The sequence below is a fragment of the Frankliniella occidentalis genome, unplaced genomic scaffold (assembly GCF_000697945.3).
Source record: "Frankliniella occidentalis isolate FOCC.00 unplaced genomic scaffold, Focc_3.1 Scaffold321, whole genome shotgun sequence".
In the NCBI taxonomy this organism is placed as follows: Eukaryota; Metazoa; Arthropoda; class Insecta; order Thysanoptera; family Thripidae; genus Frankliniella; species Frankliniella occidentalis.
The window spans coordinates 270,498-283,924 of record NW_026267445.1 but is presented as its reverse complement, the minus strand read 5'-3'; the positions used below and the strand labels follow the sequence as shown (position 1 = coordinate 283,924).

The window sequence follows — 13,427 nt, the reverse complement described above, 5'->3', positions numbered from 1 at the left end:
CCCTCCCCCCGTCCTTACCCTCCACGCCGCTGATGCTCCATTCCCGCCAAAAAATCTGGTTTGTCATGATTACAAACGGTCGTAGAGCGCGTAGCGCGAACGACCCCCCCGCGCGCGCGCGTTGGATGAAGGCGAGGGGGCAGGGGAAGGGGAAGGGAAAAGGGGGGGCATTTGACTGCCGCTGGCGCGGCGTTGCGATATTGTGGGCCCGGATGTCGCCGTCGCCGCGCCACGCCGCCGGGCCCCGCTCCTCTAGGAGGCGCCTTCAATGGCTTCATTGGGAGCGGTGAATGCTGCTGAACGCCGTGTCGGGGCCTCGCCGGTCGTCTCCAGTCTCAGACTGTCTCTCTGCTGGAGCGAGAGTGGCTCGTCTCACCGTGTCGCGTTTCTCGCAGACATCTCTCTTCTCCGCTGCTGCTGCTACCGAGCCCCTTTCCGTCTCTTCCAACCTCCCGACTCCCCCCCCCCCCCCCCTGTTTGAACGGTTGTGCGGGGCCAGCGTGGGGAGAGGGTTGAGGTGGGTGGGCTGCCAAAGACGAAATAATCAACCCCCTCTCCACCCCTGTAAACAGAGCGGTGGTCCATAAACCGATTACGTTGGTTTGATACGAGGCCGTACGACTGCGATGTCAGCCTCGGATGTGTCGCAGGATGTGATTTTAAGCAAAGATTCAGAAATTGTGAAATGAGATATGTTCAAGAATATCCTGGTGACCTGAAAGGTTTTATTTCATTTTTTGAGTCGACAAAGTTTGCTGGAAACAATAACAATTTTTTTTTGGCTTTGGCTTTTTTAGTGTGCCTGGAGAAATTTTACTGACCGCTGTCTCAATTTTACTGAAACCATGCTTTCACGCTCTGTAACGACCCTGACCGGATGCACCACCGCGAACCGGAAATAGCTTACTCCCATGAGAATGACCATCTCCGACCTGTTACTTAAAGCAGGCAGCTAAGATGCCGTTAATCTACTCCGGGAGTGTTCCTGGTCGCGTGAGAGGCGGAACTTTGGCAGCAGGTACGGCTACGGCGCGACCCTCGGCAGCAGAGCGCGCAGCAGACACAAAGTAATTTGGAGATGGCTGCCTTCTCAAGCAGGAAGTCAAAGACTCGCCACTTTATTCCTATCGATTCACACTCATCCAATCGCCTTAAACGCCTTTTGTTGTCCCCCTCCCGCCCCCTCGCCTCTGTCGTCCCCTTCACAGTCCAGGCGCGGGTCCTCCTTTTGACCCCCCCACCCCCACCCCCTGCCCCGAGTCTGTTTCGCCTGTGTCGTCAGTAATATGATTGCCTATACGACCCCCGCGTTCCTCAAAGGTTCAAACACTTGTCCTCCAAAGGCTATTTTCTTTGATGCTCCACCTTCGCCGGCCGTGGGTGCCGCAAAGGGCAAAGAGTTCCCCGAATAGAAGCCGCGTGGAAAAATCGAAGAAAAAAAAAATAGGTTTGAAACAAAAGGACCAATTAATTTCAAAAAATGAAAAACTTGCTAGTTTTAGCACGGCTTTATTTTCTCTGCGTTGCGGCGCGTTGCGTCCTCCTGTTGGCTCGGGCGGGCATGGTGTGTACTGGGGACTGGGAAGGCATTTTAAATTTTGTTGTCTCTGGGCGCTCCGCTACGCTCGGGCCCCGTGTGCCAGCACCGCAGCGCAGCGCCCCGCCCGGCGGCACCCGGGCCGCTCCTGGTCTTCATTAGGAGGAATATGGAGGCAGAAGCGCTTCGCGAGGTATAAACCAGAGAGGCGAGCCGCGCTGCGCTTGTCTGCCCCGCCGGCCCCGCCCCACGGTGGGTCCCTGCCCCTGCCCCGTAATAGGGCATCATCCGATATATTCATTCCCCTCTTTGCACTGCGATGGGATTGCGTCTACCGTCAGGAAAAAGGTTAAAAAAAAGAATACGAGCCAGCAAAGAGAGGTGTGTGACACATCAACCTGTTGAGTGTTGAGCTTTGACCCGCCTTCACTCGCTTTGCCCTTAGACCCATTTCGCCGCGCTGCCGCGGAATCTATACTCCGAGAGCCAACTTCTTAGAAAAATTTATGCTTTTACGAAAAAGTCGTATGAATATGTACATGTTTCCCATTTTTTCCTTTATTTTTGCAGGCGCCCTGTTCGTGTGGATTAGAGGGCTTGACGAGGGGGACCAACGCCGAGCGAGGAGACTCGTCAGAAGCAGGATGGACGACGTGGAGACGGAAATGTGAGTATCGGGAGCGCCTGCGGACCGGGGGGTAGGCAGCCGAGCGAGACAGCGGTGCGCAGCGGGGCTGTCGGCGGGCCGAGGCCGGGGGCTCCGAGCTGCAGCAGCAGCAGCAGCAGCTCCTCTAGCCTGGCAACAAGTAGAGGGGCTCGGGGGCCCGGGGGCTGCGCAAGGCAGCGACTCGTTTATGGGGTTGCTAACGGGTGAAATAATTGATCCAGCATAGCGCGGCGCAGCGCGGCGTGGCGGGGCGTGGCGGGGCGTGGCGGGGCGTGGCGAGGCGTGGCGTGGCGGGGCCATTCCGATGGTAATGGAGCCGTTTTCGGTGGACGGCAGACAGCCGCGGGGGATAGGGAGGAGAAGGGGTTGTGGAGGGTGGACGTGGGGGTGGCGAGGGGGAGCGGGATCAGTCGGCCCTAAGCTGGGCCGCTCCCGGGCCTTGCTACCGCCGCTGTTCGCAGACTCACCCGCGCGCCCGCTCATCCCATCCCCAAAGAAAAACACTCTGGAACGCGGAAGAAAAGAAACGGAGAGAATAAAAAAAAGAAAATAGGGAGGAGATTGGTATCGTTCTTTTTAGTCGCATTATTGTTGTTATTATTATTACGGAGCGGTAATGAGTGGGCGGCGGTAGAACGCGCCTGTATTGTGAGCGGCGAACAAGAGACTGTTGCACTCGGACTGATGGACTGGAAAGTTTCTCCCCAGCTTCTGACGCAGTTCACGACTGGACGCATACACGACGGTGGAAAGGAAACGGAAGGAGGGTGAGGGGAGTTTTCAGGAAGGAAAAATTCAGGGCAGTTTTTTTTTTGTATTTATGTTATATATTGCCCTCCGTCCCTCTCCGAATGCGGTGCATTCCTTTTTTTGGAGGATTTACAAAAATGCATCACAGAAACAGCTGCCCAATTGAACAACACACTGAAAATTGGCTGGCCTCTTATGATGCCACAAAATTGGCGTCCTCTGAAGATGAACGCCAAATTGTGGCATCTTTTGACGCTAATGGTGTCGTTCTGGAAGACAGAAAATTTTGGCGTCAAAAAAGGCGCCAGAATTTGGCGTCGTTTACCATTGGACGCCAAACTTTGTCGTGGTATAACGTGTCATAAGACGCCAACCAGTTTTACAGTGAAACCATAGCATCTTCCAGGCCTGTGAAGAGCCTTCACATTTTTGGTGGCCTACCGCGCCTTAACCGGTCTATCGTGCAGGACCCCAGGACCAGGGACCACACTAGGCTGGAGGCGAGGGCGCGTTCTTCGCACGATAGCTGAGGTACAATCATTATGGGGCTCGTAAAAAATGTGTCCGGGAGAGGGGGGGGAGGGGTACGGGGCCTGCCGCGTACGCGCCGGCCACCCCCATATACAGAAACCCCCATCACCATTCCATTTTATATTTTTGCGGAAGTAACGCACCGTGGAAATAAAGGTCCAAATTGCCCGCGACGGCAATCCGCTTACGCGCCGCGGCGCTGGAGGGCGGTGCCATGGCGTTGGCGGCGCGTGTCGCTGGGGGCGCGACCCACAGCACGCAAACACGACAAAACAACCACCACGTCTGATTATTTTCACACACTAAATGTTTACGTACATTTTTTTTTCGGCACGCCTACACCGCACGGTAAAAATAGTTTCTTGTATTACAAGACCTGGTCTTGGATGCCATTGGCGTTCTCCATAAGATCCAAGACAAGGTCTTGTAATACAAGAAACCTTTTTCACCGTGCGAGACGATAGCAGGGTTGCATAATTGTGCAGAAATTAGTTACTAATAAAGTCACGACACGAACAAAAAATACTGCTTCTTTTTTTTTTAGTCAGCAAAACTTAGTAATGCCAAAGATACGGTAGTAGAAAAAAACCCACTAACAACCTTGAAGGGAGGGTTGATTTTGTTCCAGTTATGAGATGTATAGTATGATGTGATATGATGTGCGGTGTCCGCATTTTGGCGCCGAACCATTCCCACTGACAATGCGAGGGAAATAGAGCCATGAATGATTCATGACACGTGTTGAGGCACGTGGAGGTCCCCCCCTCCTCTCCTCTCCTGCTATGCCCGCTCCACGCAGCCACTGCCATACTGAACGGGAAGTGCGAGGACGAGTACGAAAAGGGGGGGGAGGGGGCACGTCCGATGTGCTCATTGTGATGATAGTCTGTCCGAGCGGGAATAAACGGGGGTGCCGTAACGCATTAGGAATTGTGTCTGAAAGAAAAAAAAGAGGAGCCCGTGACTTGTATTCTCTTTGATTATATTTGCGTACAAAGGAGCGGGGGGGGGGGGGCGACTAGCAACGCATTCGAGAACGTTTCTCAACTAACTGACGATGAAGCGAAAAATCAGATGATTGATTTATCTGTTTCAAAAGGCAATCAAAGAGAAACTCCTGCTTAATAACACGACCTCCCGCCCGCCCCACCCTCGCGCCTTTTCTTTTCCTTTCCCTTTTGGTTTCCTTTCTTATTAATATTATTATTTATTTTCCCCCGACCACCCCCTGAATGGCTCGCCGCGCCTTCCGCAGCCCTCCCCTATTATCACTGCTGCCTTTCACCCCCGCCACGCCGGGCCCCGCCCCACACCAGCGTCGTGGTGGCATCTTGGTCATACTCGGCGTGTCGGCCCGGGGCGTGGCGTGGCGTGGCGGGGCGTGGCGGGGAGGAGCGGGGCAGCTCCTTATTATTGGATGCTGCTGAGGGGCAGACTTGCCCGCCTCGCCTCGCCTCGCCGGCTTCCCTTCGGCTTCCACTCGCAGCGGGGCGGCCCCCGACCGCAACCAACATCCCTTTGGGGCTCTCGCCCGGCTCTCTCGCCGGCTCTCTCCGGCTCTCTCGGCCGGCTCTCGCCAAGCCAAGGCATCAGGCCAGAGTGTCATTGGCAGTTCCGGCCTGCGGGCTGCGGGCCCTGTGCTGTACTGCCCCCTGCTGCGCGCAGGGGCCGGGCCGGGCCGGGCTCGACCGTGGGAGGGGCGGGGCGGGGCGGGCGCAGCGTTAAAAACTTGCCCTGACTTTTAGTTTGCACTGTGAAACTTTGTGGAAGACTTAACCCTGACGAAGTTCGGCCCGGAGCTGAGTTATGGGAAGGCCTACAACAAAATGGGCCCAGAGGGACAAAAGAGGAAGTTTGACGGCACACAATCGGTGAAATGGCATCGCATTTAAAACCTCTGCCAAGGCCTCCAGTAGCAGCGATTACGTTTGCACAGCGTTTGCTCGCGGGTGGGGTGGGGACCCTACTGGGCCGGGGCCCGGGCCGTTCGATTCAATCACCGCGACCATTGTAGGGACATGTTGACTCATCAGAAGGCTTTGGTGCAGGGCGGCGAAGGGGTCGAGGACGGGGGGGGGGGGGGGCACCCCCGCGTCCTTCTCCAACGCGCCGCACTCGTACGAACGAACACGCTATGTGCGCGTTCTTCCGTTCGCGTTTTATTGGAATCGTTTCGAGCCGAAAATAAAGAAGATGAAACATCACGAAATTGTACTATGCAAATAAAATGTAAGTTCAAAACTTTTGAAAAGGACATTACGTCACCATGTTGTTGGATTACGACGGCGTCTGTAACAATGTTACAAGACACGACCCCACTCTCCCTCTCGCGGGTGGCTGCTCATTGGGGTCACGCAAGCCCCCCCCCCCCCCTCACCTCCTCGCCAACAACGCCGCCCGCTCTCACGGCAGTCAAGTCGGGCCTGTTGCACTCCAACCCCAGCCCATGCGCGCGGAAGCACCCCGCTGGCAGTCTGAGTGGTCGGCTGCGGCGAGTCACGGCGTGGCGGGGCGGGGCGGGGCGTAGCGAGCAGGGCGTGGCGCGGCCGGCCTGGGCGACGCGGGTGCGCCACCACTTCACCCCACATCCCTGCCCTACGCATTATCCTCCCACTCACTACAAGTCCCATTATGCGCTTCGCACAACTACCGTTCAACTCGTCGAGAAAAGTTGAACGCAGAACGGAACACTGTATAGCAGGCGGGAGATTGTGTGCGCTCGTCCCGTGCCGCACAAGTACGCACACTGAAAACGCAAGCGTGTGAATGTCGCACGCTTGAAGCAGGCGCGTAGGAAGGTCCAAAAAGCTGGGGGGGCACGTGTTGTGGGTTGCCTACCCACCAGGCGGAGTGTATAGGTTAAAAAATTGATTAAGGGCATCAGGATTATGTAAATAATAGGACACTAAAATTTGAATGAAACGAAAATTTGCGTGGCATGGCCTGCACGGAAAAAAATGATTTCGTCAGTTACGTTCGGTAAGCTAAACTCGATGTAGCTGGAATCGAGAATCCGATACCAACAACCGACCCACAACCAGAAGTTGGTTGCCACGACCGGACACTTGTACGAATACAACAAACTCCAGCTGGTTCTATCCGTACAAGTGTTCGGTCGTGACAACCAACTCTTGCTTATTGTGAGTATCGGATTCTCGATTCCAGCTATCGAATTCAGCCTACCACACAGAACTGATCCCCACGACAAAGTCTTTTTTTTTCGTGTGTGGTCTGAGCGTCGTCCCTAAACCTATTTCCTTGATCGTGTCTTTCAAAAATTCTGGGGGGGCAAGGCCCCCCCAGCTCAAAACCTGGGGGGGCACGGGCCCCCCCGGCCCCCCCGTCTCCTACGCCATTGGCTTGAAGGTATATTATGAATTTCCACCCGGGCAAGTAAGGGCATAAAGGTGAAAATTTTCCTTTGAAATTCACAAACTTGTGCCTCCATACGAATGTCGTTGACTCGCGTACGCTCGGCTTTTCTGTGCACGCAATGAGGCGGTTGTCGGCGGTTGCTCCCTATCGCCATTGACGCCCTGTGGCCCGAACGAGTAGGCAACCCGTCCGCATGCGTGCACGCGGTACAGTGTAACCAGTTGCAGTGGAGGGGCGGGAGACTAGTCACTAGGTCCCTCCCATCCCTCTGGCGGGCGCTACGGCGACGCCGGCCCGGGAGCCCGCCCCTGTCCCGCTAGACGGCTTGGCGCCCTCCGTGTCGCCCCGTCCGGCCCGCGGGGCTGGCGCCGGCCGAGCGCCTGGCGCCTGGCGCCTCTAGCCCGGGCGGCGCACGAGGAGAGGGCGCCCCCGTAGACGGGGCGGGGCGCGCAGAAACGGCTCTATCAACGCACTGCCGCGCGCCTTCCCTCCTCGTCCTCGACGTCCTCCCCGTGCAGCCCCTCCTCGCCCGGCGCTGCGCTGCTCTGAAAGGGGAGCTTTACCTGTTGGCTGGGCTCGATACGGCGGAGCAGCACGCGCCCCTGTTGGGAAGCGTGCGGGAGCGTGAGGTGAGGTGTGCGAGCCCCGGCCTCGCGGCGCCTCGGCCCCGGTGTAGGAGCGGCACCAGCGCGGTCGCCATCCTCTCGACCAGCCTCTCGCCCGGGGGACCCCGCTCCCGCGCGCTCTCGGTGCGGCTCCGTGACTTCTCATCAAATTTAAAGCAATTCGACGCGGGCGCGCGACCCGCAAACAGACACTATCGCGGCAGCAGCGCGGCGGGGCGCATCCCGAGAGGGGAGAGAAAGAAAATGTAAAGGAGACCGAGCGAAACCGCTGGCGTCGGCGCGTCGGCGCGGTGACCGAAAAATGTGATTCCAGATTGATCTCTAGCCCCTCGTATTTCTTTTTCGCCACCCCTGCGGCGCCCCTCTCTCAAAGAGCTTCTGCATCTTTTTCTCTCTTCTCTCCATCTCACGCCACAGCATCGGCAAACCACACACAGAAAAATAAAATATTGAAGCAGAGAACATAAGTACATTTAAATCCCGGTTGGGAGGGAACAGGTAAAACCCCCTTCCACTGATACGCCCGTAACGAGGGGGAAGTCACTTGCGAAATACTTCATACACCTTCCGCCGAAATGGTCCGAAATAAAGGCGAAATAGAGCGAAATAGACGCGAAATAGTCAGTGAAATAGTCGCGAAATAGCCCTGAAGTACTCCGAAATACCGCGAAATACCCTGAAATAATCCGAAATGGGCGAGAAATAACCGAAATGGCAGAAGAAATAACCGAATTGACAGGAGAAACACCACGAAATAGCCCGTACGCTATGAACCCAAGTGATTTCCCCCTCGGCCCGGACACACACTCTGAAAACTCAAGTTTCGCACAGTATCACAACTATGTGATACCATTTGTGTACTATAGTTAAAACTGTAGGGCACGATGAGGCTGTTAGGCCAGAGGTCTTGTGAGACCAACGGTAATTAAGTGAAGTGAAGTTAGTACTCGTCGTTTCGAACACTTAACTGAGATACTGTACGACACTTGAGTTTCCAGAGCAGGACATATCTCCGGGACATCACAGCATCCCCGGCAACAGCCGACGATAGACGCGTCGTGGCCGTCCCGCCACGCTATATTATTTTTGTTCGACATGCCACACTGTCGTGTCTTTGAATAAAATCATCCGCTGGGAATATTCCTGGACACGGCGTGCGGACGCCTTGGCTATATTAATTGCAGCGCCGACCCAGCCGGCCCCTCGTCGCTGTTCGGAGGGGGGCCCAGGCCGCATACCGCCCATTCCACGTGCCAAAGAGTCCGATAACCAGGAGAGCTCGCCAGTCCGGGCCCACTATCCAGCCGCAGTATCGCCAGAGTTCAGCGGCCCCCACCCGCCCCACCTCGCCACCACACGCCGACAGCCGCCGCCCTGCCCCGCCCCGCGAAGGCCCAAAACTAGTGACGCGGGCGCGGGCCGACTCGGCAACGAGCTGGCCGTGTGTCAGTATGGGCGGCGCGCGGCCGGGCCGGCTGGTCCGGGCTGGTCGGCTCGCAGCCCCGCACTAACCGGCGCGGCTGGTTGTGATTCACACTCTCGCATTGGCGCGTCGTCTCCGTGGGGCCCATAGAGAGGCCGGCCTGGAGCTGGAGGCCCACCAAACTGTGAGCCCAGCCATAGGCTCCATTTATAGCGACAGCAGCGCCCGGCCGCCCGCCTGCACTGCACTGCCAACAATGTCCCATTCTTTGAATGTCGTTGTTAAAATAATGAAGACCAATATAAAAGTCTCTTGTTGTCACCACACTGATAAATTAAGTGCGCAACTGCTCAACACTGTAAGGGCTCAACTGCAACTCCGTAGTCGTACATTTGCAAGTATTCAAATCGGTAGCTGTGCACTTGTAAGTGTGCAACTCCCCTGTTAAACACTGCTTCCTTAGAATTAGACACTAACTGTCGTGTGATTTGCTCAACGGAGATGTTCACTGATAAAAGTAGTGTTCGACTGGCATGCACATGCAAGCGCTCAACACAATGTATCCAAAGGTTCATAGTGAACCCTGGTGTTGAACACTTATAAGTGGTAAACTTCACTGTTAAACACTTTATAGTATTTACATATCCAGTCAAACACTGAAGAGTGTGCGACATAGTGTTGATTACTTGCACGTGCAACGTCAGTTGAACACTGTATTTATAAGTGTTGCACAAAAGTGCACAGCAACCGAATTAAACACTTTAAAGTGCAGCTCCACACTTAATTTTTCAGTAGAGCACGGTGAAAACTGCTCCTTGATATCCAAGGACCATCGGAGGGGTTTAAGGATGGGATAGGAAAAATTGCATGGGGCGTCCTTGAATCGTTACGATGGTCCTTGGACAACAAGTTTTCACCGTTAGGGACAAAAATGAAAATGTCATCTAACCCTTCTTGGTTGAGGGCTTCCCTAAAAAGCTAAACCACAAAGCAAAACAGCCGGAAACGACTGCACCGCCTGCAACGCGCCGGCGGCCCCGCGTCCACGCGTATGGCTTTCGGCCGCCGCCGCTCCGCTGTCATCGCCAATGCGACGTGATGCAGGCAATGGGAGCCCCGCCCCGCGCCGCCGTCCGGTTCGAACCGGTGTGTGTCGTCGGCGCGTTAAAACTGGTCGCACGTATCGCGCCGGCCGGAGAGCGCGGGAGGGGAGCCGCTGGAGAGCGCTGCTCGTGAATCGCTAAGAGGTCTGCGGTACCCAAACACGGCGCTGGCGCTGCCGGCACACCCGCTTGAGGCTGGGCGTGGTGCAGTGTGCGGGCGCGCGGGCGGGCGGGCCGGACGGACGGACTGGCGGATGAGCGGACGTGTCACGTCCGTCACGGCGCGCCCGCGTGTCCGTCCCGTCACGTCCGTGCCGAATTCGCGCGGCTCGTAATGAGGAACTCTCCAGTTGGCCCACGCAGAGGAGCACCAGGGCCCAGGACGGGCCGTCCGCGACGTGTTTCACGCGCTCGCCGCACCGGGACGCGATATGGCCACGACGACGACGTTGCCCTCCTGCTCCGACTAACAAGAGAAGGCTCATCACTGCCAAATCGTGACATATTTCGCTAATGCTATTTGTGGCTGTCGTCGGCTTCTTCGAATTCCAAAACTCTTTTTGCCTCCTGCCCGAAAAGTCTCCCTCGCCCTCTCTCGGCGACCCGTGCAACAGCATGAAGTATTGTATAGGAAATATCTGAAAACCCGAAACAACTACTAAGGAACAGCGCCGTACTGCCAAAAATGTCGGAGTCCATGTCGCTCTCTGTCAATGTCAGGGTCGCTCTCATGCGAATGTCGCGTCGACTTTTAAGCGCCCAAGACCTTTCATCGAACGGGTTTCCGACGACCAGGACCGGGCGCCTCCGCTGCCAAGGCTCCCACTCTTGGTCCAGCGGTCCGAGCGGACGTTATGCCAGCGACAGCGCTCTCCCTCGCACTCACAGGGGGCGTTCGGAAATCGCCCAATTTTGCTACCGGCGAGGAAAACAAAGCTTTTGACTTGTTTTACACAGACGACGCAATATAAATGGGCCTTCTCCGCAAATATCAGGGGCAATTTGTTCCTCAATTTGCACAGAAATTGTTTAAAACTTTGCAAAATTTTCCCAGTTTTAGGAACAAAATTTGCACCCGGTCTAGATGTGCACGAAAACGTTGAATATTTAGAAACAAAATAGTGTCTTGACAACCATAAAGTGATGGTTGGAGGTAACGTTAAAATTGGTCTGAAAACGAAAATATAGTTTCGACAACTGTAGGATTGTTAATTTGTTTTAACCATGTTATAGTTGTCCCTGAAGTAACAACACAATGGTTGGTTGATACGACTTTCTATTTTTCTGGGTGAAGTGACGATTGTCAAGAGAGAATCCACGCCGTCCAGCAGATCTAACGGTGGTTTCGATGTCGATGTCTCCTACGTGACGACCTCGTCGTCGAAGGATCCTCGCTGACGTAGGGCTAAAAAAATTCCAGGCGTTGTAGGAGGCCTCCTGGCGCTTGTCGTGGAACCGGCCCTTCTAGAGCGGGGCTCATGGAGCGAGCGGGTCCCTGGAGCCTCGGCGCCTTGATCCGGGAACAAACAGCCGGCGATCCTTGAGCCCAGCGCCGCCCGGGCGCCGGGCCGGCCCCGGCGCACGGCAGGGTGTTCCGGAAGCCGTAGGCGGAGGCGTGGAGCAAGCCCGACTCGCAGTCACGGGGCGAGGCACGACCACGGCGGGGCGGGGCGGGGCGGGGCGTGGCGGGGGGCGGTTGAAGGGCGCGGCGGCAGGCTCACATGGCCGCGCGCCTCTCGCCGGCCGGACCCAGCCCAACCCGACCCGTCCGATGGGCCCCGCGCTGAAATAATGGTCTAATTTGCATTTTAACAGAGTCTGCTGCCGGCCACATCGCCGGCTTGGGCCGCCCGGCCCGGCCCGGCCCGGCCCGGCCCCGGGCCCCGGCCGGTCCGGCGATGGGCCCGGCAAATGGCGGAAAAGGGTAGTTAGCGGAGTGACGCAACGCGCAAATGCCAATTAGTTGCGGCATGTGACATGAGCGCTGCGCGAATATTGACAGGATTCATGGCGTTTAACGAAGCGCGATTACCGAGACGCGCGGATGCCAGTTTTTGAACGCCGCGCGATGATGGCGGGTATGCGCTGACCATCCTGAGCACCGCGGTAGCCGCATCGCCCTGCACCAAAAAAAACTTTGGTCAACGACACGTCTCTAGAGAACATGTTCCATGCACGCACATAAAGTTCACGATAATCATGATAACGTTCTTGACCAGAACCGTTATAATAACACTGCAAAAAATTATGACAGGAAAAATGACAGCATCAACCGCTAATTATTTTCCAGCAACGTCTGTTATTTGAATAACAGTGTTGATGTAGTTTCAATTGTTAAAATTTGGTACAGAGAGAAATGTACAGGACCACCGTACAGGCAAAACCAGAAAAAACTGTCTACAGTGGAGCCGTATTCGTGCACTGTACCGTGTAGCGCAGAACTAAGAAAAAGCGTACTATCTCTGTCTGCGGTCCGGCACTGGGAGCTCCAGTACGTTAGGCATCCAATACTGCACCTGTGCTGCGGTGTTGCCCACCCTCTCGTTCGCAGGCGCTTGCGGCTAGACAAACTATCCGTTCTAGGGTTAGACTTTTCGTCGTTTACATATTTCCTAAAAAGGAGTGGAGATTATTCAATCGCTGCCCCCTAATCTAACGGCCTCCCACACGCTTAGTTCAGAACCGATCCAGACCCAATAATAGACAATCGAACAAAAAATTGTCACGGTAATTTTTTTTTTATGTGTTATAGTTTATTTGACTAGCTTTGTAAAGGCCATCAGGTTCTAGGCAGCACATCCATTTCCAGATCAATATCATCGCATTATTATCTCTGATACATACTTCACCGCTTTTCTACATCGCGTGTATATTGATTGGGAGTTGTTTCCAAACATGCAAACTAGAGTGCGTGTGTCGTTGCTGGTCTTTTGGGTCGCTCGTTGATTGGACTCACAATCATATAGTACCGCACATAGGGCAAACCTACATTTAACTACGACCCTTTACAAACAATACTCAAATTAAATCCAGAATATACACCCTAAAGTAAATGGATCTCAACTTTCATGTTGTTTTTCCGCGTCTTGTGTTGTGCGGTTAGGGATTGACGCCACGGAGCACAGGGCTGACTTGGCTACCCTTACAGTGGTTCCGGTCGGACGAGCCCGACCAATGGGCCAATGTGGGTGTGGGCTCTGTGGGACCCCCCTGGCCGGTACGGCCCGGCCTACTCCGCACGAGATCGGTGGACGCGGGGGAGACTTTTTGCTGCGCCGCCCTAAAAGGGTTCTCCTCGGTACCACGCCCCATCCCAAGGGGAGCACACGCAGAGGCCCGCAGAGGGCCTCCCCGCCAGCAGAGAGAGGGAGAGGGAGAGAGAGGGGGAGAGAGAGAGAGAGAGAGAGAGAGAGAG

At 55.5% G+C, this 13,427-nt stretch overlaps 1 protein-coding gene across 1 annotated transcript in view; it reads left to right on the top strand.

Moving 5' to 3' along the window:
* The window catches only part of LOC113211495 (excitatory amino acid transporter 1), a 76,424-nt gene that overhangs the window by 23,196 nt on the left and 39,801 nt on the right, over positions 1-13,427 (top strand). The window contains exon 2 of the mRNA XM_052273976.1: positions 2,108-2,204. Coding sequence (XP_052129936.1) covers positions 2,182-2,204 — 23 coding nt within the window. The 5' untranslated portion in view covers positions 2,108-2,181. The remainder of the gene's footprint in view (positions 1-2,107; positions 2,205-13,427) is intronic.